General features: G+C 33.8%; 4 protein-coding genes across 10 annotated transcripts; 3 read left to right on the top strand and 1 right to left on the bottom strand.

Annotated features, from left to right (window-relative positions):
* The first annotated feature begins 250 nt into the window (after positions 1-250).
* LOC126751475 (ras GTPase-activating protein-binding protein 1) lies at positions 251-7398 on the top strand. The gene is made up of 4 exons (XM_050461778.1): positions 251-760; positions 2608-4479; positions 4537-4784; positions 4856-7398. Exons 2-4 carry the CDS (start codon positions 2856-2858, stop codon positions 5285-5287), a joined length of 2304 nt encoding a protein of 767 aa, XP_050317735.1. The 5' UTR covers positions 251-760; positions 2608-2855; the 3' UTR covers positions 5288-7398.
* A 1693-nt stretch (positions 7399-9091) lies between these two features.
* On the bottom strand, positions 9092-15096 carry LOC126751483 (ribonucleoprotein RB97D-like). 5 transcript variants are annotated; one of them, XR_007665889.1, is made up of 6 exons: positions 14922-15096; positions 14551-14795; positions 14205-14449; positions 13523-14131; positions 12777-12999; positions 9092-9387 (listed from the first exon to the last, which is right to left on the bottom strand). XR_007665889.1 is itself a non-coding variant. In XM_050461789.1 (5 exons), the coding sequence occupies exons 1-5, from the start codon at positions 14964-14966 to the stop codon at positions 9362-9364; spliced, it is 1170 nt and encodes a 389-aa protein (XP_050317746.1). In that variant the 5' UTR covers positions 14967-15095; the 3' UTR covers positions 9092-9361. The 5 variants fall into 5 exon arrangements, 3 of the variants coding, with proteins under 3 accessions (XP_050317746.1, XP_050317747.1, XP_050317745.1); XR_007665888.1 differs by lacking the exon at positions 9092-9387 and adding an exon at positions 11189-12135; XM_050461789.1 differs by lacking the exon at positions 12777-12999 and having other exon boundaries at positions 14922-15095.
* Positions 15097-15811: 715 nt separating this feature from the next.
* On the top strand, positions 15812-20034 carry LOC126751488 (heterogeneous nuclear ribonucleoprotein A1). 3 transcript variants are annotated; one of them, XM_050461801.1, is made up of 5 exons: positions 15812-15983; positions 16099-16576; positions 17253-17732; positions 18013-18099; positions 19784-20034. In XM_050461801.1, the coding sequence occupies exons 1-4, from the start codon at positions 15918-15920 to the stop codon at positions 18096-18098; spliced, it is 1110 nt and encodes a 369-aa protein (XP_050317758.1). In that variant the 5' UTR covers positions 15812-15917; the 3' UTR covers position 18099; positions 19784-20034. The 3 variants fall into 3 exon arrangements, with proteins under 3 accessions (XP_050317758.1, XP_050317757.1, XP_050317759.1); XM_050461800.1 differs by having other exon boundaries at positions 18486-20034; XM_050461802.1 differs by lacking the exon at positions 19784-20034 and adding an exon at positions 18203-18572.
* Positions 20035-23697: 3663 nt separating this feature from the next.
* On the top strand, positions 23698-25862 carry LOC126751478 (protein C12orf4 homolog). Its single transcript, XM_050461781.1, has 7 exons — positions 23698-23973; positions 24038-24251; positions 24315-24486; positions 24541-24860; positions 24916-25057; positions 25115-25611; positions 25678-25862. Exons 1-7 carry the CDS (start codon positions 23724-23726, stop codon positions 25796-25798), a joined length of 1716 nt encoding a protein of 571 aa, XP_050317738.1. The 5' UTR covers positions 23698-23723; the 3' UTR covers positions 25799-25862.
* Positions 25863-26063: the final 201 nt, after the last annotated feature.

Raw genomic sequence — 26063 nt, 5'->3', positions numbered from 1 at the left:
TTTTTAATTGCAAAATTTATTCAACAAATTAAACGTTTATTTTATTTTACACTATTTTTAGGTGGCAGCACATCATGACGCTTTTGAATGTGGGTAAGATATAGGTACGTGTCACGCTAAATATTTTGTAATTCGGTATTTCTTAAGAGTAAGCAAGACAAGTATATGCGTAAAAAGAAAAGCGCATTTCACGCCATGAAGCAAAATAATAGTGCACAGAGTGAGTACAATTTTATGTCTCATTTCAATTCAACTTAATACTTGTTCAATTTCGAGCTGCATTATTAAATTAAAATAAAATTTATTATTAGTACTATACAATTAAATAAATTGCAACTGTGATCAATCAATAAGGGGATTGTGAGAAAGTATATTGGAAAGCGATTTTGCCAAATAATTAAAATATATTCTCGCAAGGGAAAGGCATAGAATTTGGAAGCCGAAACGACTGCATTGTATCCAAAAGACGACGACGACAGTGAAGAAGAAGCAGACGTTGAAGAAGAAACGAGGGAACCGGAGAAACGCCAAGAAAACGTTGATTGTAATAATTTGGACAACAAAAGATTTTGCAGATTTTCAATCCATTTCTGTTGATATAACAGGAAGAGTACTTTAGTTTCAATGAAAATCGCATAAATACCAACTCTAAAATAGAATAAACACATGCTGTATAATTAAATACCATTAAGCTAAAGCAATACTCTGTGCATTACAAAACCTTTTCATAAACCACACGCTTCTCGCATCAAAAAAGAGCGTAAGTAAAATCGACAATTAATATAATTTTATGGAATATATAATATAATATTTAGACTGGGATTTATAATTTATTTTAAAGCCACAGTATGCTGAGTGCTTTAACTTTTTCTGTTTGCTAATGCGTTGTGTTGCGGCGTGTCTGACATTTATATACTTTACAAGTCCTTTTCTACATTAACCTCAAAGAGCTTAAAGTTTTTAGCTTTCGATACCCCACTTTTCGGAAGTTTTTTTTATTTATTTGTTGTACTTACAATTTTTCATCATTTTATTCAAGCAATAGACCTATACCTTTAACATCAGACCATACCATGTGTCTAATGTTTAAAAAGTTGAAAAACGAATATTTTCAAACACAAGTCTGATTCTATTTGCAAATATGTATGAAATATATATACTTTAAAATAATTTTTTTACTTGAATATATGCGTCTTCATAATCATTATTTTGTGATAGGTATAAGAAATACTTCGGTTTCCCTAAATTTGAATAATTTTCAGAAAAAAAAAAATTCCCATACAACTTGATTTAGATCGGTTGGTTTGAACATTTTTTCAGATGTTATAGCCTTGGGCAATGTGAAGATACATTTTTAAGGAAAACAAGTTCTTAATTCAAGAACTTTATTTTGATCGCTCAGTTTCTATGTCAGCTTTATGTTATATTGCGAATTTTAGAGCGATATCTTAAAAACTGATAGACTAGTTCGTGTATATACTAAGTAGATAAATCAACTCATCGCGTTACGCTAATCATTCAGGCGTGTGTATATTTTTATTGGGTATTCGATGTATTCTTTTGGGTGTTGAAAACGCCGTGGCAAACACAATAAACCCTGTTCAGGGTAGGTTTATAACCACACTGAGTAATAAATAATTTTTGGTTTTTATTTCACAATTCGTGTACCGCTATACATCAGATTTGCTAATTTCTCTTTGTACCGCTTCGATTGTTCAAAGTCTATATAAAAAGGATCGAAAAAAGCTGACATAATTAAATAGATTTATATTTGTGTTAGCGGCATAAATTAAACTCATTTTCGCTTACGAAGACCCGTTTGTCAAGAAGATGTATATACAATGCGAAGAGATTGTAACGTTCCCACGACAGACAGATCCTGAATTTTATACCGGCTACGAAATCAAATCGGTCACATTCCGCAAATTGTTCAAGGATTGTTTTCTCCAGGAAAAGGACAGCAATCGCTGTAATGATATCGCTACATGATAAATTTTGTTCAATAAAAACCGCCTTATTGTTGCTTTTAGTCCTTTTAAATTTTGGACGAGATAAAGGAATTTGGACAAAATAGCAGTATAAGTTTCGTATCAGTGAATGCTTGACACATAGTAACTTAATTCAAAACGCTATTTGTGCATAAATAACATGGAATACACATGCTATGTTTAGCGGTCATATTGTGACCGTTGAAAAGTGTAATCAAAAACATTGTTTACAGTATTTTATTGCTTTTTTTTGGATAAGAGGTCTCTTCTCCTACTAAAGCTCTTCTTGATTACGGTTTCTATTAAAATTTAAATTTGTCCGTTGTACGGAACAACAACTGTCAGAAATCCTGTCTTTTTTATGAATATTTTTTCGTTTTGTAATCTAATGTCTTTAAGTCTGAAGATGGTGTAAAATTGCTCTAATGTTATCAAGAGATTATGCTGTATGTGACAACTGAAATCTTAAATATTTTTCAATGAAATTTAAATTTTTTAACTCAATTCTTTACATTTGTGTTAAGCAACTACTGAAAAAAATGCAATATGAACTGTCTCTGTTTTGAAATTTTTCGTAAAATTATTGAACGCAAAAAGTAATATTTGTTCTTTATTTTAGTATAAATTGCTCGAATATATTATCGCACTCGGTTATTTCAACAAACTGGCGATACAACCGAAGGATATTTACCGTCAATAAAGATTCTAAAAATTATTCACCAAAACGAAGCTTGAAATTTTTGGTTCTAACCCTTATATTGCCTGTTGAACGGCTCGCCACCCGCATACTGCTGGACTTTTCCTTGTGAATAAATTTAAGTAAATCCAAAAATCCGCAAAAGAGCGAAAGTTTAAGAGAAAAACGCAATGGTAATGGATGCAACTCAATCACAACAGCCATCTCCACAATCTGTTGGCCGCGAATTTGTGCGCCAATACTATACCTTACTTAATCGTGCCCCAAGTCATTTGCATCGTTTTTATAATAACAACTCATCGTTTATACACGGCGAATCAACTTTGGTGGTGGGTCAGCGAAACATCTACAACCGCATTCAGCAGCTAAATTTTAATGATTGTCATGCCAAGATAAGTCAAGTGGATGCTCAAGCCACACTAGGTAATGGCGTTGTCGTTCAGGTTACCGGCGAATTGTCCAATGATGGTCAGCCAATGCGTCGTTTTACGCAAACTTTTGTGTTAGCATCGCAGTCTCCGAAAAAATATTATGTTCATAATGATATTTTTCGTTATCAAGACGTGTTTTCGGATGAAGAGAACGATGTCGAAACCCGTACGGAACATGACGAAGAACATGAACAATCAGCTGCTACTTCTGCTGGTGCTCCAGGAAATGAACAAGTCGGTTCAAACTTAGTCACTGGTAGTGGACCTGCTACTGCTGAACAACAACAGCCTCAACAACTGGCTCAACTATCCACACAGGTGGTGAATTCAACAGCCGGTACAAGTGTATTACCACAGCAACAAACCGGCGCACAGCCAGCCGTTGGTGCACCACAACAACAAGCCATTTACTATTCGGTGCCAGCCTCTGGCGGTCGTCCAGTTCCCTTATTGACTGGTACTGCACCACAGGCAACTGGTGCTGTATCATTTCCAGCAGCCGCTCCAACAGCCGTTGTATCGCAGCAGGTTCAGCTAAATGGTGTAGTTGGGCATGATGATCTCTTATCTTCTGGAAATCAGCAGCAACAGCCAGGGCAAGGGCAACAACAGATTGTTGGACCGTCTGCTTCACCTGTGGTTCAGCAGTCTACAAATATGGCTGCAGCTACCCCAGTACTTGCTGGCCAAACTGGTTCAACTGCTGCAGTAACTGCTGTTCCCGTGGCAGTACCGGCAACTGCAAATATTCCAGGCTTCCAACAATCTCCACTAGTTCAGTCCCAAGTTTTACAACAACCACAACCTTTGCAACAACCATTGATCCAACAAACGCAGAGCGCTCAACAGTCATCGGTTTTGGATTTGGATGATGGCGTCATTAGTTCCAGTTTGACCAGCAATACTGAAACAGTACCTCGCTCGGGCTCAGCCGGTCTATTGGCTGCAACTGATAACGTACCAGTTGTTGACGATTTTAAAACGATTAATGAGCAACAACAGCAGGAAAAATATGAAGCTGCTAAACAACAACAACAGCAACAAAATGAAATCAAGACGTATGCAAATCTGTTTAAGTCGACTTCCTCATCGCCTAGCGGTTTCGTCACTGCCGCTATGCAACAACAACAGCAATTACAGCAGCAGCAACAACAACAAACATCAAATAATGCTTACCATTCTGCGACCACCATCTCCAGCACAACCTACTCACAGTCCAATTCCAATTCAACCTCATCACTTTCGGTCTACAATAACCGCAATAGTGAATCTTCCTCATTACGTCTTGACAGCAACACTATGAATTCAGTTACACAAGGAGGACCGTTGCCCCAACGCAATAATACATCCCGAATCAATAAAGGTAAGCTAGACGTCACGGCGTAGGAAGAAAGTATATTCTTTATATATTTTCATTTAGAATACGAACCACGCCGCACCAGCAATGCCCAACAATCTGACAACCAACAACTATTTCTTGGAAATATACCGCATCATGCCTCAGAAGAGGAGTTGAAGGCTTTGTTTGGACGTTTCGGACAGGTTCTGGAATTGCGAGTTATGTCAAAAGCTAATGGTAAACTACCACCGGGCGTAAGGAATCCTCAGAATTTTGGCTTTATTACTTATGAAGATCCCGAGTCAGTTCAGAACTGTTTAGCAAATTGTGTAAGTTTTATTACTAGAAGAGTTGATAATTAATATTATTAGTGACAGAATTTAATATTTTTTCCTCACAGCCGCTTTACTTCCCAGAAAATTCTCCTGATGGCCAGAAATTAAATGTTGAGGAAAAAAAGCCGCGTCCAATGCGCCCAAATAACGATATGCCGCCACGACAGTCAATGGGAGGCAACAGCATGGGCGGAAACATGAATAATTCGCAACGTAACATGAGCGGAGGGCCTCAATCTCGTTCACTATCCAATTCTGCCGGCGGCGGAACCAGCGGCGGCATGATGAGAAATGCTGGCGGCAGTAGTGCCAACAGCAACAGCATGTCCCGAGGGCAATCTAGTGGCGGTGGCCCACGCCTCAGTGGCGGTTTCAATCGCAACGAGAATCGCAGCGGTCCAACGAATGGCAATGGTCCACAAGTACGCGGAGGCAATCAAAACAGTGCACAGTCCTCAGGAGCCAGTGGCGGCAACAGCTATGGCACACGGCGCTAACCATTAATATTTTTCTATCATCCACAGCAGCAGACATCTCGCTACAATACAGTAACTGCTGCTGTTGCAACAACGCCAACGCCATCAACACCACCAGTACAGAAACAACAGCAACCGCAGTAATCTTTATAAGATTATATTATTCTAAAACTAATTTTTGTTTTAGTAGAAATATTTAAATTTGCTTGCGAAGTAATTGAAAATCATAACAGGATACCAAATCAAGTCCAAATCTGTAATTTGCGAGAAAAAGAAACAAACCCCTCATGCAATCATGATCGTCTAATATATCGATTACAATTTTTGTTGTTCGTTAAATTTGGCGCTTTTTACAATCACTTCTTCTCTCAAATTTTTTATTCATCACTCCCTTTCATAACGGTAAATCATTTTCCTTTGTAATACATATGTATATCACAAAATTTAGTTTATTGTTTTATATATTGAAGTAAATTTTTATTTAATATTTTAATTTATACTAACAAAGGAAATAAAAGAAAAACATTCTTCTCTTGAACCCAATCTACAAATAAAAGAAACTTCATTATCATGTACGTATTTTAATTTTGATACTTTTATTCTAAAACAAAAACACTTCCCCAATTGTAAGGATAAAAAATCGTAGCTTACAAGTAATCTAAAATAAAAATTTATAAACTTAATACAACCCATAAGCTAATTAAAATACTAAAATAAAAGATGCAATAAAAAGCAAAAGAAAGACTTGTAAATCCGAATAAACACGTTTAAACAAATAAAAAGTAAACTTAAATAAGTAATAATATTCGTACGTTTATAAAAATAAAAACCGAAAAAATCGAAAAATGCTAAAAATTAAAAAAAAAGTTCTGTAAAAAGCTATGTAATCAAATGATTTACGTGAAAGAGATTTCCAAAATGTGCTTCTACATAAGCTCTGCAAATTATCATTTAAAAATTCAAAACAATTCAGGATTGGCTACGATTCGAAAGCTAATTTATAAAGGTTGCTGCAAACGAATACAATAATAAATGCACCAACAATCGCATATGTTTTTAAACTAGTTTCTTAAAATCATGGATTATTTAGTGAAATGCATAAAGCATTTGATTTCCTCGTGAATTTTTACAAAAATTGTCGGTTTAGGACTTTCTATATTTTAATACATTTAATAAACGAAGGGACTCTGTCCGGTTTCTATTGCTTTATACGGAACGAGAAATATTTGGTTATTAAAACTTAAAATAACAAGTATACTTTTTTTTAATTTTGCAAAATCTCTTCTATATATATTTCAGTATTTAAATTGGATATTTTCAAAACGTACTTCGTTAGGTGTAAACTAGCAGAACTTTTAGATTGTATTCATCCTTGATTTCATATAATTGTGAGATAATTTTTAAACAGCTGCAGCGCTTATGCATCTTCATTCAAACATTTTAGCTTTTGAATTCTATTTCATAAAGAACATGCAAATAGTGGATCACAGCATTTAAAAAAGAAAAACATATATTTTCAGGTCGCAAACGTTTTATAAAACTTATTATTTATAAATACATAAATCAATGGAGTGAAACATAATTTATAACAAAACTAAAAAATACATATACCCTGAGAATCGTTATAAAATAAAACTATTTAAATATGATACGTTGTTTTATTACTCGCTTTTCTCATTTAAAAGTACAGTTTTCCAAATTTATAAATTCCCATACTTGAAATTTTTATATGCATGCCATTTTAACTCTTGCAAACTAACAATAATAAGGAAATGCTCCAAAATTGAGTCGCACAAAACGAAAACTCTCGTGAAACTTATTACAAAAAGAATTTAAATCGAAGAAAACGAAACTTAAAAGTAGTAAAGTAAAAAATAGTCTGGAAATGTTTTATAACGTTTCAGTTATAAGCGAACTAAAGTAAATTTGTATTTCTTGTAAATGGTAACGTTTTTCTTTAATATAAGATAAAACTAATCCTGAATTTAGTGCTTAATGCATTGAAAAATTATAAAATAAATTTAGAAAGGTTTACTATTTAAAAAATATAAACACAGAAAAGTAAAAAAGTAAACATGGTAACTTTTAAGGTGCGTCTGATTAATATTAATAAAATATATGTTTGAATCTCAGTTGTTGTGCCGTGTTCTTATTGCTAATGAGTGGGAATGCATTTGATATGAAATTTAACAGGTGCATAGATGGGTACCACTAATATTAAATCCATATGATTTTTAGTCAGTCCGTACCTTTGAAAGATAGGTGTACATATTTGACACCTGTCGATCTATTATTTTATGCGATATAGCATTTTGGGTAAAGCAACTTACTTATGTTAGTTTACAAAAAACGGATAAAAGTACTGTTGAAACCAAGGCTTGAATTGATCAACATTATTGAGCTCTAGTCCTAGGAAATCAAGCGTTGAAAGCTGTTTTGCTAAGTTTGAACGCGGATGAAATGAAATGATGAGCACCGAGGAAGTGTACGCAGTGGACGCCCTATAAAAGCTGATACTAACGAAAACATCAAAAAATTCCCCAAAATAATTATGGAGGCCGATAAAATGAATTTATTCGAGGGAGCTGATACTATGAAGATATCAATTAGATATTATGAATGATTATTTGGGTATATAAAAGCTCTGGGCAAAGTGGGTGCAGCCCAAGCTCACACTCCAACAATCGTCTTTACTCGTAATAAAACCGAATTTTCGCGTCAATATGTGGCAATGCATGAAACATGGCTCCACCTCCTCATACCGGAGTCTAATCTATAGTCAGACGCATAAGCCGACTGGCAAGGTCAGTATTTTAGGATGCACGTGGTATAATATTCATCCACTATCTTCAAAAGGGAAAAACCAACAACAGCAACTACTACTTTGTGTTATTGGAGCATTTGAAGGACAAAATCGTGCAAAAACGGTCCCATTTGAACAAGAAGGAAATGCTGTTTCTTCAAGAAAACGCACCGTGTCACAACTCAATGAGTACGACGTAAACATTTCTTGATTCAGGCTTCAAATTACTCCGCAATGATCGTATTCTCTAGGTCTGGTCCCCTTTGAGTATTTCCTCTTCTCACACCTCAAGAGAATGTTCGCTGAAAAGAAGTTTAGAACCAATAAAGAGGTAGTTGTAGAACCTGAGGCTTAAGGTCAATTCTTAAAATGGTGCTGCAAATTTTTTTGACCGCTAATACCGGTTCATCGCACTCGAAAAACTATATTTACAGATAAAATACAATTTTATGAAAACAAACAATTTTTCTATGTTGGTTAGAACCTCATTTCGAGGCTTCAATAGTTTCATAAAGTAGTAGTGGGAACATTAAAGACGCTCGCAAATTGTGAAATCTTGTTGTTCTTGCTGTTGTAACGGTAGAAAATATTCCTGAAGTAATTTCGAGGAATGTTGGCTAGTTGAGTTGTCGACAAAGATGCATTATAAAACATACAGCTTCGGAACGCTAGTAATATATTTCATATACTTACCATATCATCCCGTATGGAATAACCGAAAGAATGGAAATCGTCAATCCCTATGTGGCTAAAATAATGTTTCAATATACATATCTATGGTAATGAGTATTAATTTTATCGAAAGTGCGGGATAAAATTAAGAGGAGGGGGGATAATACTTACATTTAGTATATGGAAAAGGTAAAATATATAAAGCTATTAGGAAGAGGGTATCCTCATATCAGTAATATGTGCTAATTTATTTTTAGAAAGTCTTATTGGTGCTTGATTAGAGGGAGGCCAGTGTGCTCTGGATGTTTGATGTTATAGAAAAATAAATATAAACTCACAATAAAACAGTATTTTTATTTTTTTACTAATTTTCAATTTTATTTTATATTTGTCAAAATTTTTTTCATAAACATATCATATGTTATTCATTTTACTGGATCGATGGAGCGGTAAGTCTGTAAAAAATTATTCTTACTTACCTCGTTCACTTTGGTCGCTGCCGTCTTCGTCACATTAAAAATGTTGCGAATGTTGCTGTGTTCAACTTCACAATTTGAAATTAAATTTTTTCAAAAGTGGCTACTCGCATTTACTGTCCCGCGGTCCCCTGGTACTGTGCTTTACCATTGTCCCTCACCAGTTCGAGCTTAAAAAGAAACATTAAAATATAAAAAAATCTTTATTCATGTATAAACTTTTAGGTGTAAAAGTAAGCAACAAAATTAAATTTCCGAATCTGTATCTATAACATATATACATATAATATTCAAATATACATATGTATATATATGTATGCATTTGTTACTAATTTATCATGTTGAATGAATATATTCAGGGTAAAATTTAAATAGTTTAGCTTAAGTTTTTACAAAGACAACAATAAAATAAAACAATATTTATATTTTATATACGTTAATGTATTTATGTTGGTGAGTTTTTGAATATCAATACAAATAATGCGACCTTTTTAAAAATGTTGTCATATTTTTCTAAATTGGTACACACATACTTATGAAAAAATATACTAACTTCCTGTTTGGTTTATGAAATAATCACAAATAAAGGTTTTTTTATAATAACACTGGAAGCAAAGTAACAAAAATTTGGTTGAGTTAGCTTGCTTTAGTTGAATTTATAAAAAATATTTACTTTTATGAATATTAGTACGGTTGTGCAAACGTTTTGAAAGAGCTTGGCATTCAAAAAGAAGTATTTCTGTAGAAAACGCAATATCTCTATAATTGGTTGTGTTACATAGCTGGTAGTTTAAATAAAATATTTTCTGCATTTCCGAAATGTTTTTAAAACATCCAAATAGAACAGCGAAAGAAATTTTTGAAACAAAAATTTCAATGAATAACTAAAAGCTTAATTTTTTGTAAATGCATTTGCTCTGCCCTTAGAATATTGAATATTTGGTCTTTAGGATGTCCTTTAAAAAAATTATAACAATTAGGAAATATTTACTCTTACTTACGCTTTATTTTACTTACTTAGTAGAGATCAAGATCCTACATACTTAGGCATATATGTATATGTACATAGGTGTATATGCGATATCTTATAATGAATATATGTAGTACATAGGAGCAAGATACAAAGCATATATACACAACACATACATAGATTTGGTAGTTCGAATATTTTATAGCGGCATATTGGTAGCAGTGCGAATAAAAATATTGTAGAAAATACTGTTTCTGTAATATACACGATAAGTTGAATATTTCTAATACCTGAAAATACAAAAGTTTGGTTACAACTATAATTAAGTATGATATGCATATAATATAAATCCTGTCGCATATTTCAGTTGCAAATGGAGATACACAAATTTTAAGGAAAACAAATACCAGTGTTAGAGAATTGAGCGTCTATACAAGTAAGAAATTATTCGGGAGAAAGGTAGCGTAAACGGTACTAAGAGTACAAATATGTATACATAAATACATTATGAAAACAATTTCCTACACGAATATTTTACATATTAAACGAAAAGTGCTCAATAGACCCAAAAGTTTTTATTTATTGTTTTAAACACTTGGATTGTTAAACTTATTTAAAAATTCTATTGATATATGGGACTACGCAAGGTTCGTTAAAATTTTTATTATCTCCCGAATTTCGCGTTTGTTTGTTAATTGAAAAGTAATAATGTTTCATAAATAATTCGTTGCGACATACTCTTCTATAAATACTGATAAGGAGGTTGATATACCAATATGAAATACGAATTTAGATATCTACTAATCGTACAAAAATTTGTTAGATATCCATACCTGCACTTAAAGAGCAAATAAGTTAAGTAAAAAATGCAATAAAACTTATATACCATATAAATGTGATTATAGTATACTTTATTTGTAATTCAGCTTTTAATTGTAATCATTATAAATTTAATTATACATAGTACTATTAAATACAATAGAAATTGTAACACACATAAGTATTATTAAAGTATAAAAGTGTTCCTTTTATTATTTGTTTGATTTTTTTTGTTTAATTTTGCAGTCACTATAAGAGAACTTGTTTTTCTTTATAATTTAAAATATTGCAAGTGTTAATAAAAAAGGAAAAAAAACATACACTTAGGAATTCTAAAGTGCCAAAAGTAAAGGCTGTTAACTCTTTATAAACTAAAACTTCTTTGTCATGGATGTTAAACAAACAGTTCAGTTCTCTTGTATTAGTTCAATGTAAAAAAAAAGAAATACAAAGCAATATTAAATAAAACAAAACCCTACAAAATTCATTTGCAACGCAAAGTATAACAGCAATTATTCCTCTCGTTATAATTGTTTTCTATTTCATGCTAGTTCTAAAGCGCTTTTACAGCTGTGCTGAAATATTAAATAAGTTTCTTAATCTATGAATCAATGTCTATATTTGTTTCAATGCTGGTGAGTTTCTAATTGCTGTCTGCAATTTTGATCCAAGTTGTGCTGAATACGTTCAAATATTTTTTTCGTCGCTTTTGAACTGCATTGCCTCAGTATTTGTTGTTATTTTTTTTTATTACCAAAACGTTAGCACGCTGACTTTTATGGAAATATTTATCCGATATTAAGTATCATCTAGATAAGCGATCTACTATATCATTTTTGTACGCTATATAATAATGTGTACATAGCAGCGAATGTATTATTTAAGTTATTTGCTTTAAAATACATATGTTCATATATTAATTACTATAAATATCGGAAATCATCCTTAATGAAGTGCGTTTTGTTCTTTTGTTTTGCTCTATGTAATGTACGTAGTGCATTTTATGTAAATCTTTCTTTCTTGGGGTTGGATTGGGTTGTTTTGTTTTTTAAATTGTTTCTCTTAAAATAATTCTGGTTATCTATGTAGTAGTACATTAATGTTATGTATAAGCATACATCTTAAATGCCTATATGGGAAATAAAGAAAGATATTTTGTATAATATATAGTGGTAAATATTGATTTTTAAATGCATAAATAGATAAATATGTAAATGTTATTGTTTTCGAGGGTTAAGGACTACGAAACATACAAAATAAAGACAAAGTTATAATAAGCCATATTATTAACAGGGACTCTGTATATTATGCAAACATTAAACATACTAAACAAATATGGTACACAAAAAAACTGCACTAATTCTTTATACCACGGAAATTTCGAGATATTGAAACAACAGTTCACACTTCTAAGTTCCATGTCTCATATTTTAGACTATTGCATTTTCCAAAATTCAAGATGCCATTCAATAATTTTCTCTGCTTTTAAATAATTTCTTGTTGTATTAAATACAGTTTGAAACATGTATATAAGTTGGTCGAAATAATTTATTTGACCAAAATATCGAAAATTTAACAACGCAACGAACAAACTTATCGAATACGTGAATGAAGCAGATATTGTACATAAAGTCGTAATTTTTTTCAAATGACATAGATTGAATACAAGACTTAAACGGGAATATATTACGGCATTTAGGAACAAACTAGCTTCCTAGCCCTATAACATAGAAGCGAAGCAGTGAATGCTGTGTTAACTACATAACATACCTGCTGTAGCAAGCTTACATAATAGTATGACCATGGAATTTTTAAAATACACTTTTTACTGTATTGACTTCATTTGTTGCAGATATATTCTCTTGAAAGCGTATAATCTAATAAGAACGCTTGGTCTGAGCAACATAAGATTGCGTTTTGTAACCAGTGTTCACTGACGAGCTTTTAACCGTCGTATTGGACATATTCAGGTAACCGGTTGAAGCGGTTGAACCTGCGAATATTAATTTTTAATATAAATTTTTGAAGAAAAAATAAGTTAATTTCGAAAAAAACAATAGCAACCAATTTTTGATTAATTTTAAAAGGTTCTAGTTTCTATTAGTATTTGTACAGAAATTGGTAGGCTTGATGTCTTTATAATTAAAATGATTCAGTACATGTGATGAAAATCTTTAAAATTGTGAATATTGCATTTATACAATTATTTAATATATGCGTTATTACTTTAGGATAAACTCATATCTTAATAGCTAATTCATCTGTAAATTTCCGGATTTGTGGAATGGTGAATGCATTATTTCCACAGTTTCAGTTATTTCGCACTGACTTTTTGTAATACTAACAAGATAAATATGTATATATAACATTTAACCAAACAATCTTAAAATACTTCATAAAAATTTAAATAAAGCGATAATATGAACACGAAAATAAACTTATTTCAGTGTATTCAAAGAGGAAAATGGTTAAATAAGTTTAATAGACAAAATAAATTAATAGTTTTTATTGCTTACCATAACTAGGCGCCGATGACACACTATAAGGGTTCATTCGGTTTCCTTGTAAGCTGCCGGCCTTTTGCGGGCCACCGTTATATGACTGTTGGTAATCGCCAAAATTTTGTGGAGCAGCTACAGTAGGTGCGGCGGCGGCTCCATTCCAACTATTAACGGCTGGTGCGGCAGCAGGTGCAGCTGTAGGTGGTGGTACTGGGGCCGCGGCAGGGGGAGCTGCTGCATACCCATTTTGAGGCCAAGCGGTAGGAGCTGGATATGCGGCGGGCGCACCCCAACCCGGAGCTGCACCGTTTTGCGGCGGCGCTGTATAAGCACCGTATCCAGCAACGGGAGCTGCTGGTGGAGGTTGTTGATAAGCAGCGGGAGGTGCAGCTTGGGGATAACCGCCCCATCCATTGTATGCCGGTGGACCCATTTGTGGTGGATAGCCATAGGCAGGCTGTTGGGCATATGGAGCTGCTGGTTGTTGATACCCGTTTGCAGGTGCTGCACCTGGGGGCACACCTGCTTGCTGTGCTTGAGTGGCTCGTTTCTTGGCTAACTCTTGTTTGTAAACAGATTTTTTTACATCAACCAACACATACTTAATTGTATGATTTTTATGTACTGTGTTTAAAGAAAAAATACAGCGATATTAGGCAAAGTCCTACTATTAGACATAGACATTTATGACACTTACAAACTGCTTTGTCTACGGCATCGTAGTCATCAAACTCCACAAATGCAAAACCACGTTTGCGTCCGGTAGTTTTGTCTGTTAAAATTTTAACTCCAACCACATTACCAAATTGTGAGAAATGTTCCGTTAAAGCCTGTTCATCATGATTTTCTTTTAAACCTCCTACAAATATTTTTTTCACCGTTGTACTAGCTTCTGGTTTACCTAATTCAGGTTTAGGTAATGCACGCTTCGAATCTACTTGCCTTAAATAAAAAGTAAGAGAAATGATTAGAGAAAATAAGTGACTCATTGTCTAAGAATTCGCAGGTACACTTCTGAAATGAGAAATGTGGCGGATACTTACTTGCCGTCAATTACGTGTGGACGGGCCGCTTGCGCTCGATCTACCATAAACGTGTCAGAATAAGTAATAAATCCAAATCCGCGGGAACGCTTTGTTGCTGGATCACGCATAACTATAGCATCAACTACGTCGCCCCATTGCTTATAAAAACTCCGGAGAGACTCTTCAGTTGTTACTGCTGACAAACCTCCAATAAACATTTTGCGAAGGTGATCAACTTCTACCTCTCCACCATTTTGGTGCTCCTACATAAGTTATTAACAAATAAAAGCCATTATTTTATTAAAATCACGATATAATCACCGGGTATTAATATTTTCAAGAGAACACTTATTGTTACTTATTTTCATTTTCTTAATATTTCTACCTACCTCAGGTTTATGGGCCGCTTGATAAATATTTTCTGTCTTAATCATTTTTAATTTGTTAAGAATTAACTATCTTAATTAAATTAACCAGGTTTATTCACAAGAAAATCTGCTGTTTGTTCACTTCACATATATGAAATAATGGAATGGCGAGGGCTACTTCAAAGCGAAATAAAATGGTGGCGGTACATGAGATCTCTTGTATGTATTCAAAATTTTTTCGGGCTGCCAAGTGTGTTTTTTGCTGAAACCACACAATGTGCGTGAACATATGCGAAACGCAACAACTTTATGTTCAAAAATAGTTTCAAGATGCCGTCGTTAAGAAAACCACTTACAATTATCGAAAATTTTGCAAGAAATTAATTATATTATGGATAAATGTACCTATTTTGACATCAATTCATGAATATAAGGAAATATTCATATTCTCGCTAATGAATATAATTTGAATACAAATCTATGAGATAAGCTATTTTAACTTGATCGTCAACTTGCCACACGACTTGATTGAAAAAATTGCTATAAAGACGGTGTTCAAGTTCGAAAAGTAGTGTGTGTGTAAAAGAAATTTCGTGATCGTTTAACAGATTAAGCATAGTATTACTTCTATTTACAAACATACGACAGAAAACGCTCAGCGAAGGCACGACGTTTAGAAGTGAAATCAGCCTTGAATACCATAAAATTTAAATCTCATATTGCCTCAATTCAATGCATTCAAATATTTCTTCTTTCAATATTTGCGAGAGTTTGCTATAAATCACTTGGAATTTCAAACTTAAATTACACCGATATGGTAGCACTACATTATCATTTTTCTCTGACAGTTCCACCCACTTCCGTAGCAGCCATATTGAAAGAATAGTGTAGAAAAAACGAATCTATTCGAACGAATTCATTCGGATTTTTGGCTTTGAGTTGTTCAGTTGTGTGCCCTTAAACTTGCAAACTTGCGTAATTGTGAAAATTATAATAAATATTAATATAAAGTTATAAATGGTAAAAATGAGTAACCAAAAAGATAATTGCAACCAAAATGGAAATAATGGAGATTATAATGATGTAAGTAAAATAGGCACGAATTCATTTGCACAGAAAATGTTCGAGAAGGTGAAAGATCTTATCGGCCATTTTGTTTTCTGTATACATGCTATTGAAAAATCGATTTCGTTTTTAGGAGGAAATTAATGAGCCAGAATGCCTACGAAAACTATTTATTGGAGGATTAGACTATAGAACTACGGATGATGGACTTAAATCACATTTTGAAAAATGGGGTAAAATAGTGGATGTGGTGGTGATGAAGGATCCTCGAACGAAACGATCACGTGGTTTTGGGTTTATCACCTATTCGAGATCTACTATGGTTGATGATGCACAAAATGCACGCCCCCATAAGATTGATGGCCGTGTTGTAGAACCAAAACGCGCAGTTCCACGTCAAGATATTGATAATCCACATGCTGGTGCAACTGTAAAAAAATTATTTGTTGGTGGGCTAAAGGATGAACATGATGAACAATGCCTCAGAGATTATTTTGGTCAATACGGAAAGATAACAGATGTGAATATAGTCATCGACAAGGAAACTGGCAAAAAACGCGGATTCGCTTTCATTGAATACGATGACTATGACCCAGTTGATAAAATTGTGTGTAAGTAAATAGTTCATCATATATTATATTATACATATTTGTGTATCTACACCAATTTTTTTGTGTTATAAGGTACAGTCCCAGCTCCGCATATGTATTTCAATAACATTATGCGGCGTTTCACGACTGTAAGATTAAAATTAGACATATATTATATTTTGTTGATTTTTTAAATGATGAAGAATCGATGAAAATGTATATGCAACATTTGATAAATGTGAACCACAGTTCCCTGATACAGCAGCTAAAATAATTTGTTCAGTTTTTGGTTGCTGAAAAAAATAAAACTGTGAAATAAATTACAGCGTCGGCTAACGCTATGTTATGCGAATACTTAATACCAAATTCAGTGTAACACGCAGCCTCGTTACAATTATTAAAATAAATTCTTGCTTAAAAGAAAATGCATTTTTTTTTTTTTACATATTCCATACATTTTATAGTTTTACACAGTTTCCTCAAAACTAGTCTGAATTTCTTTCTTTCAACTGGTTGATAAAATAAAACTGTGAGATTATAGACAGCGTCGGCTTAAGCTATGTTATGCGAATGTGCATTTCAATGTTTAAATTCTGTGTAACACGCGGCCTCGGTACAAAAACACTAAATTAAATGTTTTCTCTTAAAAATATGTACGTTTTTGTTATTAATATATAATTATTTTGAAATCTTTCAGTGCAAAAAACCCACAACATCAAAGGCAAGGCTCTAGACGTAAAGAAAGCATTACCCAAACAGGACATGAATCGACAACAAGGTGGTGGTGGAGGTCGAGGTGGAAATATGGGTCGTGGTAGCAATATGGGGGGTGGAATGATGGGCAATCAAAACAATTGGGGTGGTAACAACCGAGGCAACGACAATTGGGGTGGAAATAATGGCTTTGGCGGAGGATTCAATAGCAATGGAGGAGGGGGTGGTTGGAATAACAATAGTGTAGGTCCTTGGGATAATGGCAATAGTGGAGGTAACTGGAATAACGGTCCTTCGAATTTTGGTGGCCCTGGAAATAATGGACCAGCCAACAACGGTAACTGGGGGAACGATTTTGGAGGTGGTTATCAACAAAGCTACGGCGGTGGTCCCCAACGCGGCAACTATGGTAGCAATAATCGTTCGCAGCCGTACAATCAAGGCAATTTTGGCAACAAAATGGGTATGTAATAAATTTATCTTCACATACACACTAAAGTTTTTACACAGTCCCAGCTCCGTATAAACTAATTCAATAATTTCATACGGCGTTACGAGGCTGTAAGAGCAATGCAAATATAATATCGTTGTTAATTTATGTCCCGTGGGTATCATAAGTTGATGAAAATGTATTTGGAACAAAATCTAAATGAACACACTAAATTTAAATCCCACACGAGATAAAAAAAAATATAAATTGCATTCGATTAAATAAAAACTTTTTTACCGTTATGGCATTCCAGGCAATCAAGGAGGTAATTTCGGTAATCAGGGCAACTTTGGTGGTCCCAATGCTATGGGAGGTGGTGGAGGTAACAGAAGATACTAAGGTGAGTTTTGGTTTTAGCTTTAACATTTCTATTTATCGTTCTTTGTAACACATTTTATGTTTAAAATTAATTATTAGGTTTTAATTTTTATTATGATTTGTAGATAGTGGAGATACATTTTTGGCGAGATAATAGTATTTCGACTTTCGAAATCTTCAAGGATAAATCACATTTGAATCGTGATAGATCTTGATGAAAAATTCTTGAGCATAAATAAGTGTAGTTATCCCGACTTATAATTTAATTTCTTTATTAATTCTCTAGTGCAGATCTGTGGTACAATATATATTAAAATTTTAATTTCACTAATTTTAATTATAGAACTAAAAGATTCAAAGCTATTTTTGAATGTCAATAAATGATTTCTTATTTATAAACATTTATAGGTCGTAAAATTGAGCCAGGTCACATTCGTAAAGATTAAAGCAAGCAATCGAAAAGTTACATATAAGAAAACTTAAACAGCCACGAAAGCAGCAGAATTAACAGTTTCAGTTGAAAAGAATAAAGGTCAGAAAATTTAAAGCAGAATGTGATGAGATACCCCAGGAACAATTTGAAGCACAGGTGGTCGAGAGGAAGGGAGAGGAATGACGATGATGATTATATAAGCAACAGTTACATATATGAATACTTATACACAGATACGAAGAAGTTACTCATGTGTAGGCATTTTACCACATCAGCAAAATAAGTACCTATCGTACGTAGTTTTAAAGATGAAAATTTTAAGGATCAAATGCAAGAGAGAGACGAGTATTAAATATTAAAAAAGTTAAGACAAACTTCCACATATATTTCGAACAAAACAGATAATTTGATGAAGAGGATGATTATGTAATAGAAAATGAAAAATTTAAAAGAGGAGAAATACAACTTTATATTAAAATAGTTTTTTTTCACAGTTTCTTGGATTGATTTTCTATGCTGAATCAACTCCTTGAAATTATGCACATAAAATGTAGTCAGATCCTCCCACACTTCATACCTAATCTAGTGTTATATCTAATGTTTTAGATTTTCTGTAAAATATTCAAATAAGTTTTTAGAATAAGTTTAGTTGTATTGTATTTATTGTCAAATATTTGTCATACCCACAAGGTTTGATGTTAGAAAGTCTGTAAGGAAATTTATCTTACAAATTAACCAGATTGGATAGATGTAGCAATCAAAGAAATTATCAATAATTGACAGGATAATTTGAATCAAATTTCTTAAATTAGTTATCTTTTATCATTAAAAATTACCTGATATTGATAATCTATGTCTTAAAAACTTCGATTAAGTTCTCACTGGAATCATTTTTTTACTGAAGAATACAATCTTTAATAATTGTAAACTTATACATATAGAGAAATATATACTTTACACAAAGACTGTGCAGTAACATACATTTAAGGAAAGATGTGCATATCGTGTGTAGCACTTTTTGAGACGCAGACAAGTGAATTGAAAAAAATTTATTTGATTAGGGACTCACTGTCTTGGGACCATAGACTCAGTTTTCTTCATAAAGTGTGTTCACCATTTCGTAGAAGAGGTGATTTTGGAGTTGTCAGTTAGATGGAAAAAGGCTTATCTCGAGATATGTTAACCAATGTAGTTATATTAAAAAAAATAGTGTTTTGAAATACATGAAACTTTTGATTTGCCGCAAAGTAATTTTAACAATTTTTGTTGCAAGATCGCTGCCAAGTGCTGTGTGTGCATTCTCATCTTTGCCACGTGAATAGAGCTTCGAAACGGGAATACCGGATGCATACTTTTGGGACAGAAAGTAGAGGCGAAGTTAGTCCGACCATCTGCGGTAAGTTTTGTAAAATATATTGCAGGTTACAACTGGAGCCACTTGGCGCATGATATACATATATTTTTTATTGTAATGTACTTGTACTGACATTTATTTTTTTAATAAAGTTTGCAAGTATTCAAGAAGATTTCTTGTTTTAATTATTTGGTCTCAGCCTATATTTCGTGATGGTTTTCAGTTTTATTTAAGATTTTAAATCGGAGCATAGCGAATGTGTCATTCATGCATGCAGGCGATTGTTGACATTCTGTAGTTGTTGACGTAACCAAGTCTTTGAACTTGAACATTCTGTATAGGGGTGTGTATCTGAACTTAACCTAGTTTTTAAAAATCGATACTCATTGCAAAATTCAGTATCTTTAGAAACGTAAACCTGTTGCGACAGAGGCTGAAGGAGTAACCATCCCTCTACCGTGGGAGTAACTCTTCAACCAACAACATCAAGCATGATTAATACAAATTGAGTAAAGAAAGAGTTTAAGTATGTTGTGCCATGATATATTGCAACTGGTGTCACTTATCTCTAGAGCTAGTTTACAAACATTTTGCGGCTGTGAAGTTGACGGTTTCTTGCTAATTGTGGATAGCTAAAACCAAAGTAAAAATTTCTTGTATTGTAGTCAAGGGGTGTAGGGGTCAAACCATTTACTAAAATAAAAAAGGGGCTGTACGTGGAGAACTTTTGAAATTAAAATCGTTATCCGGTCACCTCAAATGCCCCACAGTAATCAGTACATCAGTCGGAAATTTTGGAAAAGGTACAGTTTAAGAAATTTATATTTTAAATTAAAATAATAATATCATATTTGACTTATTTTAACGTGAAGATGACAAATCCGTAAATAAATTTGTATAATAAATATGAATTAAAATTATTATGGTTGGTTCAACACCGTGGTGTCCATAGATCCTTTGTACTGACGGACATCGGTAGCGCTTCAAAAAAATAATGCTGGCCGACAAAAAACGGGATGTTCATCTTTAAAAACAAGTATTATGTTAGCGGCTTGCTTCGTTTGAAGACCCACAATAGCGGTTAGCCCATTTCTCGTGATAAACTTAATACTCTCTGTCCAGGGCATAATTAGTAATACTTCTATTGTTGGTTATAATTTGTATTAGAATATAAAGATATGAGACTACAAGGTGCGTTCCAAAGTAAACAGGACTTAAAAAAAAAACAGAACAAATGGTTTTTTCGGCAAAATCAATTTATTTTTTTTTTTAAATATTCTGCTTCAATACAGTTTTTTTCACGGTCCAAAAGCATGTCGAACGAGTGTTTTAGCTCGTTGGCCGGTATGGCTGCCAGTATGCCGGTGCAAGCCTTTTGAATAGCCTCTACGTCTGCACAACGTTTTCCTTTCATAGGCAAATCCATTTTTCCGAAAAGGAAGAAGTCGCAAGGCGCCATATCAGGTGAATACGGGGAGTGGTTAATGGTTAAAATATGATTTTTGGTCAAATAATCGGTCACAAGCGTCGATCGATGAGATGGCACATTATCGTGCAACAAACGCCAACTTTCATCTTCACGATATTCGGGCCGAACAGGTCGAATACGGCTCACCAAACGCTCCAAAACACCAAGGTAGAATACCGCATTCACGTTTTGGCAGGGTGGAACAAATTCTTTGTGGACAATACCCTTGGAATCATAAAAACTAATTAGCGTTGTCTTAACTTTTTACTTCTCCATGAGCGATTTTTTGGGTTTCTGCTCGTCCGGTGTCGTTTCGTTTCGGCATCATATTGGAAACATCACGTTTCACCACCAGTCACAATATTGTAAAGGAAGTTTTTATCCTTTTTGACCTCTATAATGATGTCCTTCGAATGTTGGATTCTGAGCAATTTTTGGTCGTCAGTCAATTTGTGCGGAACAAACCGTTCACACACCTTTCGTAAGCCCAAATGTTCGGTCAAAATGCAATAAATCGATATTTTGGGGATGTTTAAATCCATTTTCATGAATTTCAATTATGATTTCGGCTGATTTTTAGTGAATTCACGCACAGTTTCGATGGAATTACCGGTGATCACGGATTTTGAGTGGCCCACATGTTGATCCGTCATTTATATTCTTACGATCACTTTGAAAACGTTGAAACCACTCGTGCACTCTGTTACGGGACAGGCAATCATCGCCATAAACTTGTTTCATCAATAGAAACGTTTCGGTAAAAGTTTTACCAATTTTAAAACAAAATTGAATGTTGGCTCTTTGTTCGAAGCTCATTTTCGCACCGATAACACAAACATGCTGACACTTAAAACGCAATAACTTCACTTCCAATATTTTGAAATGTCATGAAATTCTCACTGGACAATCCATAAATATTCCAACGCACCAGTCGACATAGTTTGCGATTACATGAAGCAACTTTTGTTGCTGATTCTCGGGCGATTCTCTTTTGCTGTTGCCCATTACCTTCACACGAGCAACTTGTGTTGCGCAACTCTGCTCGAGTTTTTTTCTCATTCTCTTTCACTTTACTTTAACCCATTGTCTACTCTTTACTTTAACCCATTGTCGCTTCTTTTTCCTTATAGGTATTTGGGCCACTCTATCACATACATATATTAATCAGCTCTGTCAATTAAGAAATACATTTTATTTATTAAAACAAAGATATATCACCCTTCTTACTATCGTCTGAATCAATTTGTATGGCTTCATCCATACATTTCACAATATCGTTAATTAATTCGATTTTTTCGTCACACTTATTATATTATATTATGTATATTTGTATACATATTTGCAAATTACTTACCAAAAGATGAAATTAAATTTTTTAAATATATTCAAAATATTAATTTCAAAAATATATACGCAAATGCAACTATGTACTACGAAAGAAAGAACACGAATGCCGAAAAACGTCGCAGCGAACTGTTACGAATAAGAACACAAAGCGAGTTGCTGAACACGGGAAACTCGGCGCGATTCTCCTCTCCTCGTCGCCCCCTCGCCTATAAACCAAGAGTTGCCGCAACAAAAGTTGCTTCGTGTGATAAGGCTCATATAGATCACACTTCGATGAAGTGATTTTGAACTGTCATTTTTGTATGTCTTGATAAATTTATAGGATTAGTAGGATAAATCACTCAACAGCCGAAATCGTGTGATTAAGTGTCGGTCTGAACATGATATTAGTAAAATATTGGATTTGTTAGACTGCGTTCACACACAAAGACTTTTATCGCCCGCCCTGCGTTTTTGATTGCAAAGCGCCACGAAAAGAGACGAAGGGATCGAGTCTCTCGTGCTCGAGTTTTATGTTCTTATTCCTAATAATTTTCTGCAACGTAGTTTGGCATTATTTTTCATATTGGTATTCTTCCAGACTACCACTTACCGATCCAAGCAGAGTTAGATCTCCGAAATAACAGAAATTTGCCGAAAAACATTCTGTTGAAAACCGGTAATGTTGAACCCGCTGTGGGAATTTCTTTCAATGGTTGCAATTGCGCTCGGTTTCAGAAGAATATTTACAATATACACGAAAATTTGATTTTTAACATCTACTTTTTGTATTTAGTGTGGATATATGTACACAAATATGCAGAATTAAATTTTGAGATTTTAGAATACATAAGGATAAAATTTGCTTATGAAACATGTGTTCAGCACATAAATGTTTCGATGATGGGCAACAAAACCTTTTGTGTGTAAGCCCTGTCTAATTAGCAACAAAAGTCTTCATGTGTAAGTGCGTTCTTACTTATGGTACGTTCAATGGAAGACCCTTAATCAAATTATAGCTTGTCTTCCCAAACATATATTTTTGACGTTCCTCTCAAGTATTTTATGGGAGTTTTTGTTGATAAACAGAATTACGGGCAAGGTTTATTTACATTAATTCGTCTAATATTTTACACAATGGCGGATAATATTGTTAAGTTTATATATAAATATAATAATCACGAAAACAAAGAATGTGAAGCAAGTATTAATATTGAGCTTCCTTTTGAACGTGGGGATGAATGTGTGGACGAGTTAGTTACACGCCTATTAAATGGCATGGATACAATGCAGCGTTACCTGGATGAACACGAAAGTAAACAGATATGATAATATAATTTATAAAGTGAGAGTGAATGTATATTTAAATTATATTGTAGAGGTAAAAACAGCACTGCGAAAGTTCATAATAAATGCGAATCAAATTTATTTGGATAAGTTTGCCGAACGACTGTTTGAAAATGCAGGGAATAATGAGCTGGACTTGGAAGCAGTGATACGTAAAACGGAGCGGCATTATAAAGAGGAAATAATACAATTCGCAGATCGCATTGGACCAAGCGACGAGGATATATTCGCTCAAAGTTTCCATCGGTAAATTCTTTACAAATTAAAATATCTGTATATTGGTGTCTATGATTTTAATTTGGTCCAAAGGCTAGTACACTCATCTTCGTTGGAAGAGATTTTGAAACGTGAAAGAGCTTATGCAAAAGTTATTTCAGATATGATTACTCTAATGGATGAAGAAGTTGAAACCCTTAACTCAACACAGCAAAAAGAAATGGATAATAAAATAAAACAATTGGACATAACCACTACATCGGATGTGTGTAATATTTGCTTTATATTAAACTTTGTTAAATTACTTGTATGCTTACAGGATATAAATAACCTTTTAGCACAACAATACAGCACCCAAAATTATATAAGACAACGCTACGAGTCTGAGTTACAAGCGAAACGAGGACATCAACGCAATGAATATCGAGATTGGATTACGTGCCAAGTGGGAAAAATATTTGAGACATCTCCGGCGGCTACCCCATTAGGAAATCGCTCATCTATGTTTATATCACAGCAGCCGTCGATGGAAGAGAGTTTCACAATACATTTAGGCTCTCAACTTAAGCACATGCACAATATACGCATATTAAGTGCCGATGTTACAGATCTCTGCAGTCCACTGCATATTGATGAAAGGTAAGGTACGAGTTTTTAAATTAAATATATTTTAATGTTTAAAACTTGCGTGCAGTTTAAATGGCCTAAATATGGCATTGGGCTTGTATTCAAGTTCCCTTTGTGGTGTAGTTGTTCTTACACCGTCCATCCAGGCACAGGCCAATAGGAGTATTATTAAAAATGCCAACATGTCCACCGAGTTTCATTTTGAACAGGTAAAAAAGGTAGAAATTCTTTGGAAATTATCTAAGTTCGTAATATATGTTTTGCAGATAGACAATCAGCTGGAAAAGATCGAAAAACAAATATGCAATTTAAGTGTTAATGATTCCACGTCACCAAGTGTGAACAGCAATAGTTCAGGCCCTGGAAATAATGATATACCGTTGAATACAGGTACAGTTGGGTCTGGTAGTGCAGGAGGCTCTCCAACAAAAATGGCCACCACAAAGCTAAAAACTGGTGATTTCTTTATTACCAAGCATTCAAACCTTTCGCAATCGCATGTTATTTTTCATTTGATTTCCGACGAACCCATCAATAGCCCTAGTGAGATTAATTCTCGCCATCCCGTTATATTGGGTTTGCGTAATATATTAAAGACAGCTAGCCGGCATGATGTTACGACGCTAACAATTCCTGCGCTGATGCGTCATGAAATGTCTGAGGATATGACAGTACAGTGGTGCATGCGGAGGGCTGAGCTGGTGTTTAAGTGCGCCAAAGGCTTCATGATTGAATCGGCGTCGTGGGGTGGTGCGGAACTGAGGTATTTCTTTAATATACTTTCAAAAATCGATATTGTGAACTGTTGTTGTTTTCTTTTTAATTTTAGCACATTACAATTGCTTTTGCCACATGATATTTCAGAGGAACTTTTTACCACATTAGCCGGCATGGTGCCAAATGTATTTCGAGTAGCCAATCCTAAGATACTTGTAGATAGCAATAAATGAACTGTTTCTCAATTTGTTGAAGTATAATTAAAACTATAAATATGAAATGAATCAATCAATTGGATATTGTCTAACAACATACTTACTAGGAGGTAGTCTATTATGTAACCAAATCAAAAACAAATATATAATTTATTTTTTTTTTTCTAGTAATCATCAAACTCTACTTGTTTTGTATATAGTTATTTCTTAAACTTTTTATTAAATAAATTTTAAATGTACCGTACGTTTCTCAGAATGTAAATTTAGTTTTAAACAATTTCAA

The sequence above is a fragment of the Bactrocera neohumeralis genome, chromosome 2 (genome assembly GCF_024586455.1).
Source record: "Bactrocera neohumeralis isolate Rockhampton chromosome 2, APGP_CSIRO_Bneo_wtdbg2-racon-allhic-juicebox.fasta_v2, whole genome shotgun sequence".
NCBI classification, from domain to species: Eukaryota; Metazoa; Arthropoda; class Insecta; order Diptera; family Tephritidae; genus Bactrocera; species Bactrocera neohumeralis.
The sequence above is the reverse complement of the archived record's forward strand: the minus strand, read 5'-3'. Positions and strand labels throughout refer to the sequence as shown.

What these genes read in the sequence shown, in the direction of transcription:
- LOC126751475 (XM_050461778.1), top strand. Translation starts at nt 2,856, where the DNA reads ATGGTAATGGATGCAACTCAATCACAACAGCCATCTCCACAATCTGTT. An exon ending in TACATCCCGAATCAATAAAG is followed by an intron (nt 4,480 to 4,536) that starts GTAAGCTAGACG and finishes ATTTTCATTTAG; the next exon opens with AATACGAACCACGCCGCACC. An exon ending in AGAACTGTTTAGCAAATTGT is followed by an intron (nt 4,785 to 4,855) that starts GTAAGTTTTATT and finishes TTTTCCTCACAG; the next exon opens with CCGCTTTACTTCCCAGAAAA.
- LOC126751483 (XM_050461788.1), bottom strand. Translation starts at nt 14,966, where the DNA reads ATGATTAAGACAGAAAATATTTATCAAGCGGCCCATAAACCTGAG. An exon ending in CCACACGTAATTGACGGCAA is followed by an intron (nt 14,450 to 14,550) that starts GTAAGTATCCGC and finishes TTTTTATTTAAG; the next exon opens with GCAAGTAGATTCGAAGCGTG. An exon ending in GTCATCGGCGCCTAGTTATG is followed by an intron (nt 13,000 to 13,522) that starts GTAAGCAATAAA and finishes TAATATTCGCAG; the next exon opens with GTTCAACCGCTTCAACCGGT.
- LOC126751478 (XM_050461781.1), top strand. Translation starts at nt 23,724, where the DNA reads ATGGGAGTTTTTGTTGATAAACAGAATTACGGGCAAGGTTTATTTACA. An exon ending in TTACCTGGATGAACACGAAA is followed by an intron (nt 23,974 to 24,037) that starts GTAAACAGATAT and finishes ATTATATTGTAG; the next exon opens with AGGTAAAAACAGCACTGCGA. An exon ending in ACATAACCACTACATCGGAT is followed by an intron (nt 24,487 to 24,540) that starts GTGTGTAATATT and finishes GTATGCTTACAG; the next exon opens with GATATAAATAACCTTTTAGC.
- LOC126751488 (XM_050461801.1), top strand. Translation starts at nt 15,918, where the DNA reads ATGGTAAAAATGAGTAACCAAAAAGATAATTGCAACCAAAATGGAAAT. An exon ending in ATAATGGAGATTATAATGAT is followed by an intron (nt 15,984 to 16,098) that starts GTAAGTAAAATA and finishes TTTCGTTTTTAG; the next exon opens with GAGGAAATTAATGAGCCAGA. An exon ending in CCCAGTTGATAAAATTGTGT is followed by an intron (nt 16,577 to 17,252) that starts GTAAGTAAATAG and finishes GAAATCTTTCAG; the next exon opens with TGCAAAAAACCCACAACATC.